This window comes from Heteronotia binoei, chromosome 19 (genome assembly GCF_032191835.1).
Source record: "Heteronotia binoei isolate CCM8104 ecotype False Entrance Well chromosome 19, APGP_CSIRO_Hbin_v1, whole genome shotgun sequence".
Taxonomy (NCBI): domain Eukaryota; kingdom Metazoa; phylum Chordata; class Lepidosauria; order Squamata; family Gekkonidae; genus Heteronotia; species Heteronotia binoei.
The window spans coordinates 14,152,892-14,179,961 of record NC_083241.1 but is presented as its reverse complement, the minus strand read 5'-3'; the positions used below and the strand labels follow the sequence as shown (position 1 = coordinate 14,179,961).

Genomic DNA, 27,070 nt, shown 5'->3' with positions numbered 1-27,070 from the left:
GTCAGTGTGATGCAGCTGCAAAAAAGGCCAATGCAGTCTTGGGGTGTATCAACAGAGGCTTAACATCCAAATTGCAAGACGTCATAGTCCCACTGTACACCACATTGGTCAGGCCACACCAGGAGTATTGTGGGCAGTTCTGGAGGCCTCACTTCAAGAAGGACGTGGACAGAAGGGAGCAGGTGCAGAGGAGAGCGATGAGGATGATCAGGGGCCTGAAGACTCAGCTCTATCTTGAAAGGGAATGTTTAGTCTGGAGAACAGGAGGCTGGTGGGGGGGAGGGGATATGATTGCTTTCTCTAAGTATGTGAAGAGCTGTCACTTAGAGGAGGGCAGGGAGCTGTTCCCGTAACATTGGCAGCAGAGGAGAGGACTCGTAATAATGGGTTTAAATTACGGGCAGAAAGGTACCAGCTGGATATTAGGAGGGAAAATATTTTTTTACAGCAAGAGCAGTTCAGAAGTGATTCCACTTGCCTAAGGAGGTGGTGAGCTCCCCTTCACTGGCAGTCCTCAAGCAGCAGCTGGATGAATTGTCAGGGCTGATCCTGCACTGAGCAGGAGGTTGGACAAGATGGCCTCTACGACCCCTTCCAACTCTATGATTCTATGATCTTCAGGAGACGGGAGGACTTCGATCCCTGGAGAAAATGGCAGCTTTGGAGGGTGGATTCAGTGGCATTATGCCCTAAGGTAGCATCTGTGAGACTCAGGTTCAACTGCCACACTAAGTCATGGAAGCTCGCTGGGTGACCTTGGGCCAATCACAAGGTTGTTATGAGGATAACATTAAGAAGGGGGAAACCATTTTGGGTCTCCAGTGGGAAGAAAAATAGGGAATAAAGGAAGTAAATAAATGTGCTGTGCTGGAGGAAATTATTTTTAAAATATTTTATGCTATTACTAGGCTATATCTTGCACTGGACAATTTGCCTGTTTATCTGCAGTATTTTAAATTCTTTTGTTAAACTCTTATTGATTGTTCTAAGGAGCTCACTGGCAGAACACATGCTTGGCATTCAGAAGGTCCCAGGTTCAATCCCTGGCATCTCCAGTTGAAGAAGACGACGACGACGACTACAGATTTATATTATTATTATGTTTATTTATATTCCACCCATTCCTTCATTGGGGCTCAGAGCGGAGTCTTCATATCCCACCCTTCTCTCTGAATCAGAGTCTCAGATCAGCTTACAATCCCTCAAAACAGACACCCTGTGAGGTGGGTGGGGCGGAAAGAGTTCTCCCAGAAGCCGCCCTTTCAAGGATAACCTCTGCCAGAGCTATGGCTGACCCAAGGCCATTCCAGCAGCTGCAAGTGAAGGAGTGGGGAATCCAACCTGGTTCTCCCAGATAAGAGTCCGCACATTTAACCACTACACCAAACTGGCTCTCAAGGATCAAGCAGTAGATGATGTAAAAGGCCTCTGCCTGAGATCCTGGAAAGCCACTGCGTGTCTGAGCAGACAATATCAACTGCGATAGACAAGTGGTCGGATTCTGTATGCATCATGCATTCTAAAGTCAAACCAAAAAAATATAAATTTTCCCATATGTTTTGTTTTGTAAAAGACGCTCTTAAAACTAATTTTCATAGAGCATTCTGGGATACAAACGGTTAAAATAAAGAATGCATTGAAAACTGGGAGGGAGGTACAACAGAAAGTATTCCTGGGAGAGCCAGTTTGGTGTAGTGGCTAAGTGTGCGGACTCTTATCTGGGAGATCCAGGTTTGATTCCCCACTCCTCCACTTGCACCTGCTGGAATGGCCTTGGGTCAGCCATAGCTCTGGCAGAGGTTGTCCTTGAAAGGGCAGCTGCTGTGAGAGCCCTCTCAGCCCCACCCACCTCACAGGGTGTCTGTTGTGGGGGAGGAAGGGAAAGGAGATTGTGAACCGCTCTGAAACTCTTCGGAGTGGAGGGCGGGATATAAATCCAATATCTTCATCTGCCTCACAGGGTGTCTGTTGTGGGGGAGGAAGGGAAAGGAGATTGTGAACCGCTCTGAAACTCTTCGGAGTGGAGGGCGGGATATAAATCCAATATCTTCATCTGCCTCACAGGGTGTCTGTTGAGGGGGAGGAAGGGAAAGGAGATTGTGAACCGCTCTGAGACTCTTCGGAGTGGAGGGCGGGATATAAATCCAATATCTTCATCTGCCTCACAGGGTGTCTGTTGTGGGGGAGGAAGGGAAAGGAGATTGTGAGCCGCTCTGAGACTCTTCGGAGTGGAGGGCGGGATATAAACCCAATATCTTCTAGCTATAAGTCCAGCTATCAACACTGTCTTGCCACCACATCCATTGTGAGAAACACAGTCAACAAAACCAAGGCGTTGTGATCTGAGAACCGCTTATCCATGTGGGATAATGAGCTCTCCAAAGCAGACTAACCTTACGCATCACCATTTCAGACCGGAGGGGATTCACCCAGGAGAGCAGACCGACAGTAATTCATGTATCTCATCTGGCAGTCCCTTCCCAGCATCTCCACCCAATTTCCCTTTCAGCAGAGAACTGCATCCAGCACCTGCTGTTTACAAAAATCCAAGAAGCACAGATGCTCTTAGGAGAGGGTCTCCTACGGACAGCAAAAAAGAAGTGTTCTCCTGGTCCGTTTTGAGAATGCAACAATTCAGAGCCCCGAAAGGTTAGAATATTGCAATCTAGGACCAATGCATTTGCAACCACCATCCTAGCAATAACAATGTGTATTTAAACCCCTATTTAATTCAGGGCTGTGTGCTCTGCAGCCCAGGATTCCCCTACCTGGGTTCTCAGTATCCCACGACAAGCACTTCAGGGAGCATTTGGGGCTACCATGGAAGAAGCCAAAAAGTTGTGCTCTGTTGGCAAAAATCCTTTCCTCTGTGACAACATTCCGGAAGATCCAAACCTGAACATGGCACTGGCTGCAGAACTCCACTATGGAACAACCACAACGTTTCTGTTTGTTTTAATTTTAAAGAGACAAGTTTCTAGTCCTTATGGATTCACAGCGAAGAGCACAGTATGATTAAATCTCAGAAATCAGAGAAGCAAAAGAACACTGTGCTAACACACATGCTTCAGATAGATCCAGGTGGGCAGCCGTGTTGGGCTGAAGCAATAGAATAAAGTTGGAGTCCAGTGGCACCTTTAAGACCAACAAAGTTTATATTCAAAAAGTGAGCTTTCATGTGCTTGCACCCTGCCTCAGACAGAATGAAATGAAAACAGAAAAAAATCTTATAAAGAGAGTAAATTTACATACGGAATAATGAAGATGTTTCTAACAGATTAAAAGAATGATAAGCTTAATTATGTGGGTTCAGTTGGGGCAGAACAACATCTCAAGGATATAAATATGACAGAATTGGAGAGTGACGTGTCCCTGATAGCAAGAGTCTGTCATTAGGTTTCTTTATTGCGAAGCATAATAGATTGAGAATCTGTTGTCAATTTGGAGACCAATTATTCTTTACAATTAAGGAACAGCTTATTATTCTTTTAGTTCTACCCCCCCCCAAAAAAGCCCAGCAGGAACTAATTTGCATATTAGGCCACACCCTTGATGTCATCATTATTTCACACAGGGCTTTTTTGCAAAAAAAACCCCAAAAAAGCCCAGCAGGAACTAATTTGCATATTAGGCCACACCCTTGATGTCATCATTATTTCACACAGGGCTTTTTTTGTAAAAATAACAAAAAAAATCCAGCAGGAACTTATTTGCATATTAGGTCACACCCCTTGATGCCAAGCCAGCCGGAACTCTGTTCCTGCTTTTAATCTGTTAAAAGCATCTTCATTATTCAGTATGCTAATTTATTGCTCACCCTCTATACGGAAGATTGTTATTTCTGTTTCCTTTTCATTCTGTCGGAGGAAGTGTGCCTGCACATAAAAGCTCACACGTAAAGCTTTGCTGGTCTTAATGATGCCACTGGATTCCAACTTTGTTCTACACATTCTTCAGGATGCATACTGTATAGAAGAGTTGCAGAATTCAGATTCTTCTCTGTACCCAAATATGATCATGGGCCTCGATTAAATATTCCTGTATTTATTGATTTAAATCATGTTGACACCGCCTCACAAACAATCTATCACAATAGAAACGATATTTTTAAAAAGGGGCAAGGACCAGCAGAAAGCAAAGATGAAACACCAGCAATCACAGCACAACACACCCAAACCAGAAGCAAAGGAAACAGCAAAACAAAACAGCAACAAAAGCCGACTGAGCATAAAATTTGACGTACCTGAACAGCCACAGCATTCAGGAGAAAAATTAAGACACATTCCAACATCAAACCAATAATGAAAAGCCAATGATTAAAATATTACCACTTCCCTAAAATAAGACAACAAAAGCATCAGGCAGATGGTGACTGGGGGGGGGGGACCACCTCAGAAAAGCTTGCCCCCGCCCCACTGCTTCCCAGCAAATGGTCTCCTGACTTTACATGTTGACAGTCACATGCCTGAGAGCAGACCTTTCCACCAAACTGGAGTCCACAAAGCGGATCATCACAACCACAATATCTCTAACAGAATTACCTTAGTAGCACAAAACAACAACGCTATTAAGGAAGCTGAAGTCAAGCTCGACACAGCTACAAAAGCAGAATCTAAAACAGCAGTCCCCATGGAATGTGTGGGGAAAGCCTTCTACAGTTGCCATTCCAGGAACTACAAGTCATCTGCACATGACAGAGGTTAGTTGCCCTGGAGAAAATGGTGGCTTTGAAGGGTGGATTCTGTAGCATTATAGCCTACGGAGATCGCTGCTTCCAAACCCAAATCTCCAGGAATTTCCAAACCTGGAATTGACAATCCTATCAGCTTCTTTCTAAAGTTCCAAAAGACAGCCTGGGGCACAGGTTTCAACAGGGGAACATAAGAACATAAGAGAAGCCATGTTGGATTAGGCCAATGGCCCATCCAGTCCAAAAAAAACCCCAAGTGCCATCAAGAAGTCCACCAGTGGGGCCAGGACACTAGAAGCCCTTCCACTGCCCCCACCCCCCAAGTGCAGGAATACAGAGCATCACTGCCCCAGACAGAGAGTTCCAACAATTTTGTGACTAATAGCCACTGATGGACCTCTGCTCCAAAGGGAGGCAGTTGTGGACAATAACCTCACTTCAGCCAAGAAAAGCATCTGGAACAAATCCTGATTGGAGCACCCAAGGAGACTCATATGGGAGATGTACAAGGCTTTAAGAGACCTTATCAACAGCCTGCATTTGGAATGGACAAAGTCCAGTGCTGGACTCTGAAAAGATATGGCATATGGTCCATATGGATAGAATCAGGCTGTCAGCGGGCAATCCTGGCCAACCTGGTCAGTTTCCCTTCAAGGGTTTCACCAAGCTTTCCAAGCCACTTCACACACATTGTGACTCCATCATCACTCGCAGAAATTCAGGCAGCCGTAAAACAAATCAGAACCCACAGCTCAGAATAAAACGAAGGAAGGAAATGGTAACATCTGGCACCATATTAATGCCGTGCATCAGTCTGCAAAACTCCTATATGCAGTTTGCCGCAGGGGTTCCACACCAGTGTTCCCTCTAAGCTGAGTTCGCGTGAGCTAGCTCACAGATTTTTAGCCTCCAGCTCACACCTTTTTGTCTTAGCTCAGGAAAAATGGCCCCAAATTAATTTATGCAGGAGTTCCCAACTTTAATGCCAGTAGCTCACAAAGTGGAATTTTTGCTCACAAGACTCTGCAGCTTAGAGGGAGCATCGTTCCACACGTGTAAAAGTTTGGCAAATGACCGCCCAACCCCACCGAGCCATGGAACACAGAAGCACCTCTTGCTGCTTTGAGAACATCTCCAATGCTTGGAATGACTGGGACAGGGGAGGGGAGCGTTTCCTATCGCACTGCAAAGCCGACGTGTGCATCTTTTATTTTTATTTTTTAAATTTACTTTGGATTTATATGCCACCCCATCTGCAAGCGGACTCTGATTTCAAACCTCAGAGGAGGCAGGACAGAGAAGAACCCACCTGTCCTTTGGGAGACGAACCAGGTGAGCCAACAAAAACTTGCTCACTCCTGGCTTATAGTCAAAATCCCAAAGGGATAAACACACTTACCAGGAGCAATTGTCTCTAATGTCCCTGAAGTGACCTTCCTAGTGCTTGTGCAGTGTTGGACGGCAGACCCAGTAAACACAAGATAAAAAACTACATCATCGCCTTCCACGTTGTCGTCTTTGGTCAGCAATACAGAGATCAAGGAGTCGCCCTAGAAGAGAGAACAGCAGACGAATTTAATCCTCAGTGTCAGCACGGTCTTGTGTTCGAGTGCCAGTCTAGGATCTGGGAGACCAGAGTTCAAAACCCATCCACCCCCAGTTTTCTAAGGAATGGCTGACCTTGGGCTCAGTCACTCTCTCTCAGTCTCTTACCTCACAGGGTTGTTGTGAGGATAAAATAAAGGAGTAAAAAAACATGCATTCCTCCTTGGAGGAAGGACAAGATAAAAAAAAATGGGACAGATGGGTGAACAGATAGAGACAAACAGTAGACTTGCCAATCCCCAGGTCCCAGCGGGGGTTCTTCCGTTTTCCCAGGCTCCTTCCCACCCCCAGTCAGATGGCCGGTGGGGGAAGCCCCGCCCCAAAGGACCATGTGCCTTTCCACCTCCAGAGGCTTCAGTCTTTGATTATTAAGGCTTCCTCTTGGGATGGTGTGTCTGTGTTACTTGGAAGAAGATGGCTGCAACTCGTGAGTTGAGATGCCAATCCCTCGCTTCAGAGTGGCCAAAAATGAGGTGGGGAGGAAAGAGAAGGAAATGTCTGCTGGGCACTTCATTATTCCCTATGTGGAGATCGATTCTCATAGGGTAAAATGGAGAATTGATCTGGAGGTATCGGGAGCTCCGGGGAGGCTGTTTTTTGAGGTAGAGGCACCAAGTATTCAGTATAGCATCTAGTGCCTCTCCCCAAAATACCCCCCAAGTTTCAAAACGATTGGACCAGGGGGTCCAATTCTATGAGCCTCAAATAAGGTGCCCCTAACCTTCATTATTTTCTATGGAAGGAAGGCATTTCAAAAGGTGTGCTGTCCCTTTAAATGTGATGGCCAGCACTCCCTCGGAGTTCAATGATGCTTGTCACACCCTGGCTCCTAGCTCCGCCCCCAATGTCTCCTGGCTCCACCCCAAAGTCCCCAGATATTTCTTGAATTGGACTTGGCAACCCTAACAAACAGGGTTCAAACCGTTTATTCTACCCACCTTGCTCACCCACACAAAATAAACCCTGCCAGTAATATAAATTCACAATTGCAGCACATCTTTAAACAACTCCAGAATTAACACAAACAGAGCTGAATTCCTGAAACCTCGGAAAGCGAGTCCTTCTCAACAGTCTCCCTGCCCGCTCTTCGTCCCTCCCAGAGAGAGGGAGACATTTTAATTCAAGTGTGTTTACCTTTCCCCGCATATTATTGCCCAAATACTGTCATCTGCTTGAGATCACCACCACACAAGGTGGTTATTATAACCCCCTTCGTTTTAAGCAGCGAACAAATGGAAAGCCGACCTGCCAGGCCTCATTTGGAGAAAACCGTGCAAGATCAAAGTCCTGCCCTGGCACAGGCCAGCAAAGGCAGGGTGACTTAATTTCGTACCTAGCTTGGACTGACTGGTGTTTACTTGGCTTCGAGCCCCGCTGCCAATGAAAACATGCCATTTTCCTTCCCTCAGAGCAAAAAAAAAAAAAATCACCTTTACTTTCAAACCTCTCAGAGAGGTGCTGAATGTCTCTGTGCTGTGCGATCACGTTTACGCCCCATTCTTTCTTCAGCAGAGCAGTTTACAACATCCTCCCCCCTTCTCCATTTCAGCCTCACAACAACCCTGTGAGGTAGATTCAGCCATGTTATATACCCACAATTAAATTTTGTTGGTCTTAAAGAGTGCCACTGGACTCAAGCTTTGTTCCTGTGAGGTAGGTTTGACTGAGAGTGTGTGATGGGTCCAAGAGCATCCAGCAAGTGTTAGTGACAGGGTGGGGATCTCAACCTGCCCCCCAGATCTGACACTCTAACCCCTACACCATGCTAGAGAGAAACGGAAAGTGTACCACTCAATGCACACTCAATGCACAGCAGCCAAGAAGGTCAGAGAGCCTGCTCCGGCTGCAACGCCACTGAGGATGTTCTCCGCAGCTGAGAACGAAACGTCTGGAAGAAAAACTTTCTCCAGTAGAACACGGCACTTGAGCCCGAAAGATTCTACAAACCCTAATGTACCACAGGATTTTTCAATTAATTTACTCTGAATGTTCATAACCCTGTTCTGTGCCTGAAGGGTGAAAGTCAGTGGAGTACAAGGGTTGGAGTGTTGGACCAGGATCTGGGAGATGCAGGTTCAAATCCCCATTCTGCCACGGAAGCTTGTGAGGTGACCCTCAAGGCAGTTGGCTCTTTCAGCCTAGCCTGCCTTTCAGGCTTGTTGTGGTGAGAATAAAATGGAGGAGGGTGAGAATGATGTCGCAAGCTGCTTTTGGCCACCATAGGGGAGAAAAGTGGGGTGCAAACATGGGGTGGTGCCCTGGATGGGGGAGGCCTGCAGAAAATCACAGCCTCGTTTTAAAGTCTGTTCCCCACCCCCCTTTCCATTTCTTGGGCCTGTTGGTGGCAGGGTGGATGTGACACAGGGTTACTGGTCCCAATTTCATGAGTAACGTCTAGTTCCACCCAGAGTAAAACTAAAATATTAGGTGTCTGCTTTCTTTCTGGGCACTCATCTAACTAGCAAAGAGTAAGATCTTGTAATTAGGAGGCAAACCAAGTCCTCTCTTCTGAGAAATTCTGCCCATCCCTCCCACTCCATTTGTGGAAGGCTAAAGGCCAAAGCTGTGTGGACAAGAGTCTCGGTGGTCAAAATTTCCTGACAGGTAATTTGGCGGGGGGGAGTCACACCCTTGGTGTCTTCATCATGAGCTGCCAACAAATGTCATACTACCACTAGGCATCCCAGCAATTACCAAAATATCTCCAGGGAAACACTAGTCCATGGCAGAAGAGCATCTTGAGAGCTCAAAATAGCATGCCACACAAGAGGCTGCCCACTGCACCTCTGTAGGATTCAACTGCTCTAGCTTTGCTAGTCTCTGCTCTGGGTATGTTCTATGGCTGCAACTGGATCACTCAACTCTCCAAAGGCAGAGAAGGCAGCCTGTTCTGAGCTCCTCGCTTCCAAGACTGGGAATCTCTGAAGAAGCACAGGGGACAAGCAAAGAGGCAACCTTTCCTTTCAGACTGCATCCATATGTCAACAGGGGTGTCAAACTCATTTGTTATGAGGGACAGATCTGACATATGTGCAAAGTAATGCACACTGGGGCCAAGAATCCCAGCTACAAATACAAGTTGATGGGGTGTGAACTGGCAGAGACTGACCATGAGAAAGATCTTGGGGTCGTGGTAGATAATTCACTGAAAATGTCAAGACAGTGTGCGTTTGCAATAAAAAAGGCCAACGCCATGCTGGGAATTATTAGGAAGGGAATTGAAAACAAATCAGCCAGTATCATAATGCCCCTGTATAAATCGATGGTGCGGTCTCATTTGGAATACTGTGTACAATTCTGGTCACCGCACCTCAAAACGGATATTATAGCATTGGAAAAAGTGCAGACAAGGGCAACTAGAATGATTACAGGTTTGGAACACTTTCCCTATGAAGAAAGGTTAAAACGCTTGGGGCTCTTTAGCTTGGAGAAACGTCAACTGAGGGGTGACATGATGGAGGTTTACAAGATTATGCATGGGATGGAGAAGGTAGAGAAAAAAGTCCTTTTCTCCCTTTCTCACAATACAAGAACTCGTGGGCATTCGATGAAATTGCTGAGCAGTCGGGTTAGAATGGATAAAAGGAAGTCCTTCTTCACCCAAAGGGTGATTAACATGTGGAATTCACTGCCACAGGAGGTAGTGGCGGCTACAGGCATAGCCAGCTTCAAGAGGGGGTTAGATAAAAATATGGAGCAGAAGTCCATCAGTGACTATTAGCCACAGTGTGTGTGTGTGTGTGTATATATATATATATATATATAAATTATTGGCCACTGTGTGACACAGAGTGTTGGACTGGATGCGCCATTGGCCTGATCATGTTCTTATGTTCATAAATAAGACCTTGTCGGGCTGGGCCATGTATGTAATCCCAGGTAGCAGAGATATGAACTTTATAAAGGAAGCAGACAAACACAATTAAAGATTTTTTAAAAAAAAAAACAACCTTACAACATGCTTAAAAGACGCTTGCAATATTTCGTTTATTTAACAGTCTCTGAAAATTGACACCTTTTGCTCTGAATTATTGCATCAAAACCTGGAGACAATGTACTGTAGCAATGGCTGTTCAGATGTGTATCTGCAAGCTGCAAACCCGCTTTCATTTTCTGATATTCCTTACAGAAATCTCTTGGCAATGCTTTGAGCCCAAGTCCCAGAGGAAAATATGAAATGGCTGGGCATTGCGAGCTTCATGCAATGGAGAAAATAGAAGCTTTGCTCTGTAGTTTGAGCAAGCTGTAATGCAGAAGGAAACAAGAGAGGGAGAAGGAAGCAGATGACAGTGAGTTGCTCGCGGACCTCTGGGGGCCTGATCCAGCCCATGGGCTGCACGTTTGACACCCCTGTTTACTGTGTGCTTTCTGTTGCTTCTCTGAAGGTAAAGGTGGTGAGGGCAGTAATGGAGTGTCCATACAGTAGTTTTCCCCACACTTATCTTCCCAGAGCTGCCATTCACAGGAGGGGTTTTGCAGTAAAACTACTAGTGTTAAACTAGTGCAGTAAACCCACTAATGACAGGTCAATTACCAATGTTAAGCTCAGGGCTTTTTTTTGTAGCAGGAACTCCTTTGCACATTAGGCCACACACCCCCTGATGTAGCCAATCCTCCTGGAGCATACAGTAGGCCCTGTAAGAAGAGCCCTGTAAACTCATTGAGGATTGGCTACATCCGGGGGGGGGGGGGTGGTAGCCTAATATGCAAAGAAGTTCCTGCTACAAAAAAAGCCCTGGTTAAGCTACTGGATCATTTTTTTTCTTTTGAAGCTCAAAAAAAGTTCTGGGGTGAGTCAAGCGGGGGAAATAGCAGCCACATGGTGGGGGGTGGGGGCTGGGGGACTGAGGATGGGCGAAAGGTGCCAATGTGGGCAGCCCTGGCAAAAATAGAATACCTTCCAGCCCACACAACATGCCAAGATGCTTTGACTGCGGTTGTTCTTCAAAGATTGTACCAAAGCAAATGTGAAAAAGGTGGCAGGAAAGAAACGAAGAGGAGGAGGATATGCAGATTCTCCGGCTGAGGCATAAAACTGGAGCAAAAGGTCTGCATGCAGGAAGCTTTACATTCTAAAAGTCAACTTTTTCAGGGGAGAAAGTGGTCCCTTCCCCATCACATTTCTCCAAAAGGAGCATGCCCACACGACAAGAAGTTTTGGAGAGCTACACAGCTCAGTGTTTAAGCAACCTGCAAACTCTGCAGCTAAGTGAAGGGACCCCTAAGGTCAAACTCAATAGCATTTTCCCCCAACAAACAGAACTGAAGGGCAGTGCTCTTATTAAAAGCAAAATGAATGCCAAATGGAACACAGCCCTTCAACACTTGCTAATAACACGTCCATTCCCTGTGCTAGCACAAGATTAGTTATACCGAGAGGCAAAACAACTTCTGGTGACAGTTTGTATCAAGTCTTATAGAGCAGGATGGAGCACAAAACCACGGTCACAGATGGTCAGAGATGATTTCCCAAGAGGATGTGAGCAAAAAACGCTCTGATGCCTTTCATCGAGTTTCGCTGCAAACAGCCCTCAGCCGAGAAAGCATTTGCCACTTTATTAAAGTGCTCGGTTTATTTCTTAGATTAGGTGAGTGAGAATAATACGACCTATTAACATGTCTAGCTCTCTGCAGTAAAAAGAATAATAAGTGGGCAAAACATACCCCCAGGGTCAATCTGCAATTGTGTTACCTGACCCTTGGAGCCAGTCTATTGTAGAGATTAGAGTGATGAACTGAGAGACCCAGGTGCAAATCTCCTGTCTGCCACAGGAAGCTTGCTGGGTGACATTGGGGCAGCTCTGCACAGCCTAAATAACCTCACAGGGCTGCTATGAGGATAGAACGGAGGAGAGCAGCTATATAAGCAGCTTTGGGTCCAGGGCCGGTGCATCCATTAGGCGACCTTAGGCAGTCACCTTTGGGTGCGACCCTGGGGGGCGCTGAATTGGGCATGCCCTCCTTCATGGCGGCGGGAGGGGGAAGCGAGTGAGGGAGGAAGGGAGAGCCACTGCCCATCCTGCTCGCAGATAAAGGCCCCGCTGATTCGCTGATCGGTGGGCCTTTTCACCTGTGTCTTCTGTGTGTTTTAAATCACCCAGGAGGGAGGGGGCAGCAGAGATGAAGGTGGTGTATGTCTGGATCACAGCATATGCAGCCAGGCTGTGCAACACCAGGGCACAGTAAGCAAAGGGAGCTTTGGCCTACTTCTCAGATGCCCTTCAGGCAGGGCTTTTCTTTTGGGCAGGAACTCCTTTGCATATTAAGCCAACCTTCCCTCTGATGTGACCAATCCTCCAAAAGCTTACAAGGCTCTTCTTACAAGGCCAACTGTAAGCTCCAGGAGGATTGGCTGCATCAGGGGTGTGTGGCCTAATATGCAAAGGAGTGCCTGCTACAAAAAAAAGCCCTGCCCTCAGGCAAGACGAGGCTGGCTGGGCACCTGTGTGTGTGTGGGGAGACCGGGGGCAGGGACATGCTTTGCCCATGGGGTGGGGGGAGAGACCGAGGGGGGCCTTACAGGTGAGGGGACCTTATAGCACAGTTTGGGCCTCCACTTGACAGAAACATGGGGTATAAATGACTAAATAAATAAATACAGCAGTGAGCAATTTTTTCAGGAAGCTATCTGTGGGGCAGACACAAAACATGCCCCCTGTATACCAAACCACTTTAACAAGGCTGGGGGGAGAATTGCTGTCCTTCTCGGACACAACCAATTCAACAACTGATTCTATTACAAAGCTCACTTGGATGGCTTTGGGCTCATATTTATCAATTATATTCATATCCTAACTTTATTTTATCACTTAAGATTATGCTGATAGGGTTGGTGAGTGGCTTGCACCCTCTGGATCTCCAGAGAAACTGATTGGCCACTGCGTGAGACAGGAGGCTGGACTAGATGGACCACTGGTTTCATCCAGCAGGGCTCTGCTGATGTTCTTAAGGTATTTTGCGAGGTTCAGCAATGTTTGTCTTCGATCGTTACTCAGAAAGCAACTCCTGCAAAGCTAACCGCGAACACATCAAAGAATACACTGGCCAAGAACACCGATCATTCCAATAAGGTGTGCTCATGTTACGGAGGCTCCAGAGATACCACCTGTTTGTGCAATAGAAAAAAACAGGCCTCTGTACAAGCAGTGACCTAGGTCAGGCACGCAGGGGAGAAAGACTTATGTCATTTGTTGGCTGCATTACAGCTTTCTACAGATAATGCCTCTAAGCGAAAACATTCCAGAAATAAGTGGAAAGTAAAATTGCCATGTTGGAGGGGCGGAGGGGGAATGAGGAAGGAGAATGGGGTTGTTTTTCATTCCATAGGTGCCAAGAGACCAGGCATGCTTCCAGAACGTTCAGAACACAGGAGACAGGGCCAGTTTCAGGTTCTGAGAGACCCTGGGTAGAGTCCACCACCAAGCCCCTATGCGTGCCCTCTTTCCCTCCCACCCTCTGGCATGCCTCCCATCTGCCTATATGTCCTTCCCCATCTCATTTGTGAGTCCTATACTCACAACCACCTACAACCATTTTCCCAGTGGCACCGGGCAGCGTGTGTAGCTGTGGGCGTGGTAGAGCACCAGCAAATAAGGATGATGGGGTGATAGCAGTAGGCTATGCCATGGCAGCTGCCCTCCCTCACAGGATGCTGACGCCAGCCCTGATGGAGGACACGCAGCATTATCCAGCAATTCTCTCTGTTCCCTCACCTCTTCCAACCAAAGGAACTTCCAGAAAGATCCATATAGAACAGACGATAGATTGACTGGAGTGGGAAAGGACAGTGAGATGAAACTGACTTCTTTCCTCAGCAGAGGGGCAATGGCGGAAGAAAGAGGAGGTGCAATTTCATCCCCTTCTCCTTCCACCTCCTCTGATACCCCCATGCAGGCCTTGAATTCAGCAGGAGCTCACAGGAGCACAGCTCCTGAACCTTTCTGTGGGTTCCCCCTCCTCCTCCCCACCTACCTACCTTGTCTATTGAATAGCAGGTGCAGCTGCATAACAATCCCTGGATTAGGAGAGCAGGCAGGCAGCCAGCCACCAGGAGCTTTGCCACACCCCCAGCAGCCCTCATTAACCCTTGGAGAAGACCATGTCACCCTTTCTCCACTTCTTACGTGATTTTGGGTGGCAGGTGGCTTGCTGGCCTTTTGACTGGGGAAGGGGGTGCCAAGGAGAGCCCTGAATGAGTGAGGTCTGCTTGGGCTGGCTGGATCTCTAGCCAGCTCAAGCAGGCCTCGCTCGCCCGGGGCTCTCCTTTCTTGCGTCAGGTTGCTTTTGGCTGGGGGGGCATATGCTAATGAGTTATGCTAATGAGCTCCACCACCTATTTTTCTACAAATTGACCCATGCTTCCACGGCTAATCCATGGCTATTCCTCCGCAAGAGTCCCAAGAGACTGGGGTCTGTCCAGGGGATTGGAAGGAGCTGCAGAACAGAGAGGAATGAAGGAAAACTCTCCTCATTCCTTACAAGGAGTGGTAGGATTCAGGCCACCAAATTCTCTCTCCAGCATAAAACGGAGGAATAGTTTTCACTATTGAAATTTCTGTCCATCAAGTTTCTTTGGTAAAGTGCATTGGCTGCTCGGCCCCACAAATACATCTGGACAGAACAACAGGATTTTACGGATCACAGCAAGAGTCATAAAAGTAGTACCGTATTTGCCGGCGTATAAGACGACTGGGCGTATAAGACGACCCCCCAACATTTCCACTCAAAATATAGAGTTTGTTATATACTCGCTGTATAAGACTACCTCCTCTTCCGCACACCTTCCACACACCAAATAAAACGTAAAAGAACATTGTGCGGCTGCAGCGCGACCGCAGCGCCTCTGGCCTGCCCTTGCATCTCCCTGTGACCGGCACTAGTGCGCATGTGCGAGCTCTGCGTAGACAAGGGGCGGGCCGGAGCACCGCTGCTTCCCGCCGAGCAGAACGGGCCGGTCACGCCGAAAAGGCTGGCACTCCTGTCTCGCTGCTGATGCTCGCCGCAGCCACGCTGATGACCCACCGCGGCCGCGCTAGATATCGCGCGATACTAAATAGTATGTAGAATGAGGTGGGCGGGCATCGGGAGGCCACTATGGGCAGCTATGTCTATCCCAACTGAAGTGCACCCGGCGTATAAGACGACCCTCCCACTTGGAGGCATGTTTTTCAGGGGGGAAAAGTAGTCTTATACGCCAGCAAATACGGTATATATAAATGGTTAACGAACAGACAAGTGGACTCCAGCCTGCCTATATTCAAGCAACCACCAACAGTTTTCTGGATGAGCAGAGATCTAATTTTCTCTAATTGCAGCAGCAAAAGGAAGGCGATAAGTTATACATTTATCGTTATTTGAAAACAGCCTCATCTTTTTCTCCGTTATCATTCAAGCTCACATAGTTATTTATAATGAGAGACAGAAATCTAATAGGTGCTAGACTATACAACTGGCAATAGGGATCCAATTTTTTTCCCAAATTTTAATACACGTCTGCTTGTGCGTGTGTGTGTGTGTGTGTGTGAGCATGTGCATGTATACACACACACCCCAACACAAATTATATTGTTTACCCGCTGGTAATTTCAGATTTTCAGACTAGCACTAAAACTGATTCACAGAGAAGACTGATTTTAAAAATAAAAAAAGTATTCATCAGTAAATGTATACATGTATACCACCCAGGTATACTTCCCTGGAAAAATGAGATTGGGCTGAAGCACCTTGAAACATATACATTGGAGAGTAGGAAAGTAGTACAAAGCTGGAGTCCAGACAATGGAATGGGATATACTGAGCAGAGCTACTTACAGCTGGTGGGCAGTGGTTAAGAATACAAAGTAGTACAAAGTTAGAATCCAAAGGCAAAAAAGTGAAATTAACAAACTGAAATAACATTTGGTCTGGATAGCATTTGCATGGGAAAACAACAAAGGCAGTAACATGTCAGAATTGGAGAAATGATGGTGAGAGCGTCCCAAAGCAATAAATGCGGTCTGTTAATTGCTCTATTGCTTCTCCAGCCTGGGTTAAACTGAGAACACGTTTTTCTCAGAGGTGTTCCTGTCCACCTAATTTATCTTTTAACATGTTGAATATATTATAAACATCATTCTAGTTTGCCAATATAAAATAGAATATATTAGAATATAGTGGAAGATGGGTTTAGTATATGTAACCGTTAAGACTGTTCTAGCTGATAAAATGAGTAGTACTGTGTTTTTTTATAGTGTAGGATTACAGTTAATGTCTGTGGAACACAAGTTAGCATTCACTGTGTATATTGTGCCTTTTTTTGCATTGTTCTTTAATTGTATTGGTCAGCTTTATCAGCAGCCCTGTTCACAAGTTACGGTGAACATATGTACAACCTGCAGGTACACAAGCTGATACCAGTTAGTGAGAAACAGCCAATCCACTGTCACTTGACAAATGAACCCGGGACAAGCACCTGGCTACAACGTGAGGCTGAGCTCTAAATATGTTGAAAATACATTTACTGAAAATACAGCTGTGTTGAAAATACAGTTGAGAGGAGGTGATAGGATCACCATCTTCAAGTATTTGAAGGGCTGTCATACAGAGGATGGTGCAGAATTGTTTTTTGTGGCCCCAGAAGGTAGGACCAGAACCAGTGGGTTGAAATTAAATCAAAAGAGTTTTCGGCTCAACATTAGGAAGAACTTCCTGACCGTTAGAGCGATTCCTTACTGGAACAGGCTTCCTTACTGGAACAGGTGGGCTCTCCTTCCTTGGAGGTTTTTAAACAGAGGCTAGATGGCCATCTGACAGCAATGAAGATCCTGTGAATTTAGGGGGAGGTGTTTGTGAGTTTCCTGCATTGTGCAGGGAGTTGGAATAGATCGCCCTAGAGGTTCCTTCCAACTCTTTGAGTCTATGATTCTATTTTAATGTAAGAATTACTCAGTAGGCATATAAAGAAAAATCAAGCATGCTCAATACATGGATTGTACTCATATTCACTTTAACTTGTGAATGTTTACTGGTTATAATAAAGTGCTTCACTGCATTTTTCTCCAATCTTGTAAACTGGCTTTATTTTGCCAGTTTATCATTCTTGTAGCATTTCATTATCTCATTAAGTCCTGATCATAAATTTCAGTGAATACAGCACAAACCATGCACAGTGCGACAAAGGCAGGAAGGGAGCTTTGATTTTGGAAAACTTATACCCCCAAAATCTTGCTGGTCTTTAAGGTGCTACTGGACTCGAATCTTGCTCCTACAGTTGACACTTCTTTATAGCTGCATTGAGGAAAACTAGAGGCAGCAAGGAGGAACTCGCGATTCCGCAGTTTATTATGCCTAACCTCTTAATCACCAGTTAGGAGTTTCTGTAACAGCCTTAACTCAAGCAACAGCAAGTGATCATTCTGAAAATAGTAGCAACTGTGCTACATGAGAAGGTGTGGGACAATACTCCCTCTAAGCTGTGGAGTCTTGTGAGCAAAAATTCTACCTTGTGAACTACTGGCATTAAAGCTGTGAGCAAGCGATTTGGAAAAAGGAAAGGTCCCCATGCAAGCACCAGTCGTTTCCGACTCTGGGGTGACGTTGCTTTCACAACATTTTCACGGCAGACTTTTTACAGGGTGGTTTGCCGTTGCCTTCCCCAGTCCTCTACACTTCCCCCCCAGCAAGCTGCATACTCATTTTACTGAACTCAGAAGGATGGAAGGCTGAGTCAACCTCAAGCCGGCTACCTGAAAACCCAGCTTCCGCCGGGGATCGAACTCAGGTCGTGAGCAGAGCTTAGGACTGCAGTACTGCAGCTTTAACACTCTGTGCCACTGGGCTCTTATGCAAACGATTTGGCTACTGCATAAATTAGATTGCTCTGGAGCCATATTTCCTGAGCTAAGAGAAAAACGTGTGAACTAGAGGCTAAGAAACTGTGAGCTAGCTCACACTATCTCAGTTTAGAGGGAACAATGGTGTGGGAGCTCATCTTCGCTACACTACACCACTGCATCCTCAAAAGCAACACGTTTTGTTTCTTGTTGCAAGTAACTTCTGTCCGTGCAAAGAAAAAAAAGTCTCCCCGTTTGAAAGGAAGCTTAAAAGCTGATGATTTGTGCATTCAGCTGCAGCCACCAGATGGCAGCACATTGCATGGCGAAGCCTCTCTTCCTAGTTAGGGGCTGTACAAAGAGAAAGAGAGAATGAATACGAAGGGGGAATGGATACGCAGCTGGTTTCAGAACAAGTTGCTTTGGGACGCCATGTTAACCATGCTGGTGGGTCCTGGACCCTCAGTGGCCTTGCCTTAGTACTTACACCTCTCAGTCTTCAAGCTTTTTAACTTCGGGATCCTTTCCCCATGTTGACCAGACCACACTGGCAGATGAACCTCCAAAGGGGGACTGGAAAAAGAGGCAGGCTGCCAGATCTCACCACAACGCTGCACAAATCTACTGTGCCCCACAGGTGACCCCCCATATTTCTCCTGCATGTGCACAAAGCTAAAATAAATAATACTAACAAGCTGGAGACCCACAGGGGGAAGGAGAACAGACCTCTCCCTGCCCTCTGCCTAAACTCCTGTCTGCTCTTTCATTCCCACTGACCTCTTTTCTCCAGAACCCCAAAGCCTCCCCCCTCCCATCCTCCCCTGACTCCTGGTCCAAATTTTTACCTCAGAATCCCTCACCCCCAATATCTGTGTATATATACACAAGTCATTTTTACTGCTTTAAGAATTTTCAAAGCCTCCAGATCTTTTTTATTTAAAGTTTCTGGGATTTTCCACAGATGTGGAACTGTCTTGCAGGGTTTTGGATATAAATGGCAGGGTTACCCCATTGCTATTAAAATAATAAATATTTATTTATGTTGCACTTTTAATGTCCAAAGCAATTTGCATGCATTATAAAGCCTGCATGCTGTAGTAGTGATAGTGTCAAACTAGGATCTGTGAGACCCAGGTTCAAATCCCTACTCTACCAAGGAAGTTTGCTGGGTGACCTTGAGCCGCCCACATACTCTCAGCCTAACTCTCCTCACAACGTTGTAAAAAGGGAGAAGGGGACACTTAGGGTCTCCTTTAGAGAGAAAAACAGAGGGTAACCATCTAAATAAATATATAAACAGTATATGTGTGTGTGTGTGTGTATGTATATATATATGTACACACACACACATATATTGGCCACTGTGTGACACAGAGTGTTGGACTGGATGGGCCATTGGCCTGATCCAACATGGTTTCTCTTATGTTCTTAACAACCGGTTATAATTATTACAACAGCCCTGTAAAGTAGCTCAGTGTTTTTTTCCCTGTGTTGCAAATCACGGGGGTGGGGTGGGGGCTGAGAGAAAATACCCTGAATTGGGGAAGCCCAAAACACAGTTGAGAGCTGGAAACAGAGACATACCAGAAAACTCCTTATTCTCTTAAATTCTTTCCTGCAACTGCTGTTAAGAAGATCAGCAGAAGCCAGGCTGTTTTGCAGAGAAACTGATAGTGGTTTTTTCATCAACGAACCCCTAATACCCCCAAGGAACCCCAATGTTTCTGGAACATGTTTTTTTGGGGGGGACACATGTTTTTGACCTAGATTGACACAAGAGACAGGCGATCTACTGAGCAGGATTGCTAGTTATATCCCCATTTGGTTCAGTTCTTTCAGTTTCATTTCAACTGATACTGAGTTACTCTCCCTCACCCATCCCACACCAAAACTTTATTCCGTATTCAAACTAATCACTCCAAATGCTTTGCACAAAAGGTGTGGGCAGGCACACCAAAAGAACAGTTTCGTTTGAACAGTGATGTAATCCCAGCAATACTTTTTGTTTCCGCCAAGCACACTAGAAATGATTTATCACACTTCTTTTTTTACAGGTCCGTTTTAATGTGAAAGGACTGCAAATACCTGGATTGAAGTACCGAATGTGAAGCATGAGACCGCTTGGGGAATTCCGGGACAGCATCCAGGGACCAATGTGTAAACACAAACGTGTTCTGCAACCACATTTCAATACTAGGACCACATGAAAAGGCAATCTCTGCTGTGGATGTGAACTTGAGTGACCACAGACTGCTGCCTCACCACAAGGTAAATCACATATAAAAGAACACCCTGGCTGAAGGAATCCCTTTAATAAAAAGGTAGTCAGTCCCCTGTGCCAGCACCAGATGTTTCCGACTCTGGGGTGACGTCGCATCATGACATTTTCACGGCAGACTTTTTTACGGGGTGTAGGCTTCCCAAATCCCCCGCCTGGGCGGGGGACCCCCGATTTGGAGGCTCCTCCCCCCGCTTGGCAAAAATCCAGAAAGCGGGAGGAATGGCGGTCCTTCCCACGCAGCCTAGAACCCAGCAGCTTCTCCTCTCCCCTTCCCACCTATCCCTGATGCTTCTCCTCCTCCCTTCCCTTCCCTTCTCACCTCCGATTGTAGCAGCTTCTCCTTGCCCCTCCCCTTCCCACCCAGCTCCATCGCAGCAGCCGGAGCTTTCCCAGGCTGCTTCCTGCCCCGCCCCAAAGGACCATGTGCCTTTGCACCTCCGGAGGTGGTGAAAGGCTTCAACTTTCTGTGTCTTTGTTGCTGTGAAGAAGCTGGCTGGTGAGTAGAGAGCCAATCCCCTACATCAGATTTGCGAGAAGGGGGTGTGTGGAGGAGAGGGAAACGTCGTTATTATTCCCTATGTGAAATATTTCTCATAGGGTATAATGGGGAATTGATCTGGAGGTTTCGGGGGCTCTGGGGGAGCTATTTTTTGAAGTAGAGGCACCAAATTTTCAGTATAGTATCTAATGCCTCTCCCCAAAATACTCTCCAAGTTTCAAAACAATTGGACCAGGGGGTCCAGTTCTATGAGCCCCAAAAGAAGGTGCCCCTATCCTTCATTATTTCCTATGGAAGAAAGACTTTTTAAAAGGTGCGCTGTCCCTTTAAATGTGATGACCAGAACTCCCTTGGAGTTCAATTATGCTTGTCACACCCTTGTTCCTGGCTCCGCCCCAATGTCTCCTGGCTCCACCCCCAAAGTCCCCAGATATTTCTTGAATTGGACTTGGCAACCCTAACGGGGTGGTTTGCCATTGCCTCCCCCAGTCATCTACACTTTCCCCCCAGCAAGCTGGGTACTCATTTTACCGACTTCGGAAGGATGGAAGGCTGAGTCAACCTTGAGCTGGCTACCTGAACCCAGCTTTCGCTGGGATCGAACTCAGATCGTGAGCAGAGCTTGGACTGCAGTACTGCAGCTTACCACTCTGCGCCACAGGGCTCTAATCCCTTTAATAAAGTACTAGAAATGGAAGTGTACGTACAACAAAATAACAATAGAAGCTCCAGGAATTCTTTCCTAGAGTCAGGATGAGAAACTGGAGGGGAAGTGAGGGGACACAGAACCCCACAGGCCAACGTGTAATGCCTCATGCATTGGTGTATATTTGAATATGAGAATGCTTTTAAGTACTCAGAAACTGTGGTCTGTGACTATGAAATTTCGTATATTGTTAATGATGGATTGACCGTAATAAATTGGAATTGATTGATTCCTCATGCAGGAAGCATGGCTCTCCTGCTCTCCTCTGCTGTGTCCTCACAATGACCCTGTAAGGTAGGCAAGAACGAGTGAGAAAGACTGGTTTAAAGTCATTCAATGAGTTGTGTGCCTGATCACGGATTCTGAGCCCAGCTCTGCCCAGTCCTTATCCACTCTGTAATGTGTCCATTTTCATCTCAGAGACTGGACTTCTAATTGGAGCTTTCAAGCCCCTGGTCATGGTAGCAGATCTCCCACCTGCTCCTGGAGCAGGAAGAAAATTTTAAAAAGAACACCGGTTGAATTATCACACCACTTCTGGTAAAAAATAAAAAGACCAACCGCAAGTGACATAGGGTAACTATAGGATTCACCAGAAATTCTATTATAAAACCACAGAGTTCCCAGTAGTTCCTAGAACTACCTAGGTCGCTTCTGTTTTTATTGTAAATGAAATGACACTACAGACAGTTTCATGCCACCCCCCCACCCCAAAACAAATTCCTGCCCACAGCCCCCCCACCTTCCTGTAATATAAAAAGATTTAACTTTACTTTTAATCCCCCATAATCTTAGACGATGCCCTTGTAGCCAAGGAGTCATCGAAACGGTCCCTCATGTTCTTCTGGACTGCTCTTTCTATAGCAGCCCTCGAGCAAGATACCTAGATGCACTGCTCTCCGACCATCAAGGCCTTTCTGACAGTGCCAAGGTCCGCTTTTTACTCCACGGGAAACACAATTTTGTCACTACTCATGTTGCTTGCTTTTTACAGGTTGCAATCCAAATCAGAGAGGCTTTTACTCATGCATAGCCCACAGCTATTTTATGTCATTTGACTTTTGCTGGTTTTTAAGATTTTATTATATTCTATAGTGTTACTGTTGGTTTTAAACTATACTGTATTCTTACATTAATGCCAATAAAGGTCTAATGAATGAAAAATGAAACATAGCCCCTGGTCATGGTAGCAGATCTCCCACCCGCTCCTGGAGCAGGAGGAAAATTTTAAAAAGAACACCAGTTGAATTATCACACCAGTTCTGGTAAAAATTAAAAAAGACCAACCGCAAGTGACATAGGGTAACCATAGGATTCACCAGAAATTCTATTATAAAACCACAGAGTTCCCAGTAGTTCCTAGAACTACTTAGGTCACCTTCTGTTTTTATTGTAAATGAAATGACACTACAGACAGTTTCATGCCACCCCCCCACCCCAAAACAAATTCCTGCCCATAGCCCTCCCACCTTCCTGTAATATAAAAAGATTAACTTTACATCTCAAGTATTCAAAATAAACATCTCATGGTGAGAATGTACTAGTAGGGCTTGCAAAACATTTCTTTTCCAGCTGGCTTTCGAGATAGAACCTGATTAACCCAACGAGCGGACATCTAGCCATCTTGTGTACATTATGATTACAGCATTTTAGCACCTATTTTATATGTTTTACCTATTTTAAATAACTTATTTGTAATTGATATATTTAAATTGTTTATGTTGTTTTATGTGAATCATGGGACTCCCATGTCTGTTAGCCGCCCTGAGCCCGCCTGGCGGGGAGGGCGGGATATAAAAATAAAATATTATTATTATTATTAATTATTATTATTATTATTATTATTATTATTATTATTATTATTATTATTATTATTATTATTATTATTATTATTATTATTATATTAGTAACCACAGTAATTTGATTTGATGTTCAGCTTTTTAAGTTACATCTATGCACACTGACCATTTTAGGGTATACGTCTGAAGTTCTATGTTTTAGGGAGCTGTATAGCTACCCCCGTTTTGAAACACTCCATTCAGTGGATCCGCAACACAAGGACAGACTCCAGAAGGCTTACAGTCTGAGTTAGATGCTGCTGACAAAAGATTTTGCACGCTGGCTCAGGACAAAGTTTAGTCAATAGTGAAATTGCAAACGAATGCAAACAGTTTAATACTTGAACAAAAAAGCTTTACTTCTGAGAGCTCAACATTTAGTTTTTAAGAATCTCACAGTTTAGAGAAAATTGGGGAAAATAATTTTACTTACATACAACGGAGCTTGCTGGGGATTAAGTTTCATGACCCAGAATGCTGGAACAGAAGACAAAATTATAATTACGAACGGTTGCTTTGAACCACACTGCCTAATTATAATTAGAACACTGTTCAATATACACAGCAAAACAAGCAATTTACTTTTCAGTGATAAGTGGGGGGACAGCATTCATAAATATCCACAGTATCACTCATAGTTGTATGCTGGGACTCTGAAATAAGTGCTATTTATTCTGTTCTGCAGCACCAAAATACACTGTAGCAAAATACACCAAAGTTTCACTCTGACAAATATTATTGTTTGCAAAGTGCTGACGTTTCGAGCCACAACAGGCCACAAAGGTTAAAGGGAACCTCCTTCTTCAGAATCAGAGACAAGAGGAGAAGAAGAGGCGTCAGCCAACATCCTTGAATTGTAGTGGGGCATTTGGTTTGTAAAAAACAGGAGGCTAGACACAGTGGGTCACTGGCTATTCTTAGGTAATGATCCTTTGAACTGGATCATTACCTAAGAATACCTGGATACACCTTGTTGATGTGTGTACTTGGTAGGCATCGAAGTCTGGACTTAGTGCTGGAATGCTTTAAGCCCCCACCCACGCAACAGGTGCTTGCATTCTCCCAGTTAACTGATAACTGAAACCTTTATTAGGCATTTGTCCATTAGAATCCAGATAATAGGAATTAGGAGGCAATACAATTATATTATAAAAGAAAATGCCATTTAAAACTATAGACATCTAAATTTTGTATAAAATCAAGGATAGACTAAAAAAAAAAATCCTATCCATACTTATTTGTTTTCTTCCCTAAGCCGATAAACCCATCCAACTCAATTTGATTATTGCCCATCAGTGAAAACAGACAAGGAAATATCAATATTCGTTGAAACATACATACGAGTAGGGTAAAGACCAATGTTCCCTCTAAGCTGCAGTCTTGTGAGCAAAAATTCTGCTTTGTGAGCTACTGGCATTAAAGTTGTGAGCTACTGCACAAATCAGTGTGCTCTGGGGGTCATCCTTCCTGAGCTAAGACAGAAATGTGTGAGCTAAAAAATCTGTGAGCTAGCTCACACTAACTCGTCTTAGAGGGAACACTGGTAAAGACATATCTGTTTAAACAGCACAGATCTTACTTTCCAACTTTGCTGAGAATTCTCAGCCTCAGTTAGTACCAATACTGGGGGAGGGGGAAATAAACTGAAAGGGATGGGACGGGATGGGATGGGATGGCCTGGCGCTAGGGATTCTGGCGCCCCAGGCAGAACCCCGTGCCCCCCCACCCCGGATGCTAACCTCCAAAACCTCAAAAGTGATGTCATCGCTTGGCTTGCCCCTCATCAAACCCTCTCCCCCCCCCCCTTCAGAAGAGCTTTTTTCTGCATTCCCTCCCTTCCCCAAACTTCACCCTTTCTAGCACCCTACCCCAAAACCTCTAAAACAGTGTTTCCCCAAAGTGGGCGATATTGCTTCCTGGGGGGTGCTGGAACAATCCAGGGGGGCAGTAGTAGCCTTGGGTGCAATTGGGGGGCGGTGAATAAGGGGACGGTGGAAGCATAAAGGAAGAAGAGAAGACAAGAGGGTGGGAGGTGTCAGAACATCATGTTTCTGGGTCCAGAATTTTTAATTTAGAGAAAAATTCCAATTAACAAAAATAGAGGGTTCCTTTTTGTCTGCTACTTAGTGCCAATTCACCCAATTAGACTAGTAATGAGGACCAGAACTCCGTCCAATTAAAACATAAGAAGGATGCAGTTTATTTACAAGACAGAATAAAAAAATAGAGGTGTACAGACAAACAAGAAACACAGACACAAAAAACCTTGCGAGTCTATCCTAGCCAATATTTGTTACAGCTAGCAGCTTCTCAAGGTTGCCTGCAGTTTCTCTCTCAGCAATACAGTTTAAATCAGGACAGTGGAAGCACCGAGGCAATTGCACAAACCTCTCTGAAGAGTTCCAACCTGTGGCTTTCTCCTCACGAAGTTTTCTGCAGAGTGTCAAACGTCTTCCAGTCCTCTGCTTCCCAGTTGATTGCTTCTGTTGATTTCAGCCAACTACAGTGCCCCAGACACAGTGCCTTCTGCAGGGCCAGCACATGGGAGTAGGCAGGGTAGGCGACCACCTAGGGTGCCACCCTGCCAGGGTGCGCCTCTGGGCACCCCCTTACTCCCCCTTCCCATGTGGCATGATCGTGCCAGCCAGCAGACAAGCTGAGAGCCCTGGGCAGTTTTCTTCGCAGCACAAACGTTGCCTTTTCTTCGCAGGGCAAACGTTGCCTGTGCTTGTTGAAGACTTTCAAGGAAGCCTCCAAAGAGCACCCCATTTTACTGCTGCCTGCTGCTTTCGGGTTAAAAGTGGCTGAGTGGCAGCACCTTCCCATTGCACTAGTTGGAGCTGATGAGCACAGTGGAAAGGTGCTGCCCACCCAGCTGCTTTCAATCTGAAAGTAGCAGGCAGCAGTAAAACTGGGCACTCTTTAGAGGCTTCCTTTGAAGGCTCCAACAAGCACAGACAATCTTTGCCCTGTGCAGAAAAGCGGCATTGCAGCAGCACTTGTGTGCCCCACCCGGGGCTCTGGGCTTGCCTGCTGGCTGGCGTGATGACATCATCACCGGCATGTGAAGAATATCCCCCCTTAGGAGCACACGGGGGGGGGGGGGGTTCGTGGGGTTCTGCCTAGGGCGGTAGAAGCCCTAGAGCCGGCTCTGGTCTTCCGTTCCTCTTCTTGAGTTTTGATATCTTACTAATCCACTTATATTCCTGACTGGCTGTCAAAGTGCTAGAACTGTGCAACCAATCATTGGTACAAAACAACCAATTTAGTTGGGCCCATCTAGATCTCCTGTCAAATACCTATCAAACTAGATGGCCTCTTGTCCCTGTCAGTTGGAAATGAAATTTCAAAAATTCCCTGTGAATGTGAAAGTTACTATAGTTGATTTTATAAAATAATTTTAGAATTTCACGCTTCAAAGTGTCTTCTTTACAACATCTTTGTTTACTCTGTGTGCAAATATGTCACTGCATCTTTCAGTCCACTTCTTGAAGGTAGATTTCCAAGGGGGGCGCTGAGTAATTCTTTTTCTGAAAAGGGGGCGTTAGGCCAAATAAGTTTGGGAACCTCTACTCTAGAACAAGGGTGGCCAAACTTGCTTAACGTAAGAGATACACAGAACAAACATCAGATGTTTGAGA

General features: G+C 45.6%; 1 protein-coding gene across 1 annotated transcript in view; it reads right to left on the bottom strand.

The window, feature by feature from the left end:
• The window catches only part of LOC132587984 (A-kinase anchor protein 13-like), an 80,333-nt gene that overhangs the window by 31,627 nt on the left and 21,636 nt on the right, over positions 1–27,070 (bottom strand). The window contains exons 2-3 of the mRNA XM_060260417.1: positions 23,863–23,906; positions 6,090–6,240 (exon numbers count right to left, since the gene is read on the bottom strand). Coding sequence (XP_060116400.1) covers positions 6,090–6,240; positions 23,863–23,895 — 184 coding nt within the window. The 5' untranslated portion in view covers positions 23,896–23,906. The remainder of the gene's footprint in view (positions 1–6,089; positions 6,241–23,862; positions 23,907–27,070) is intronic.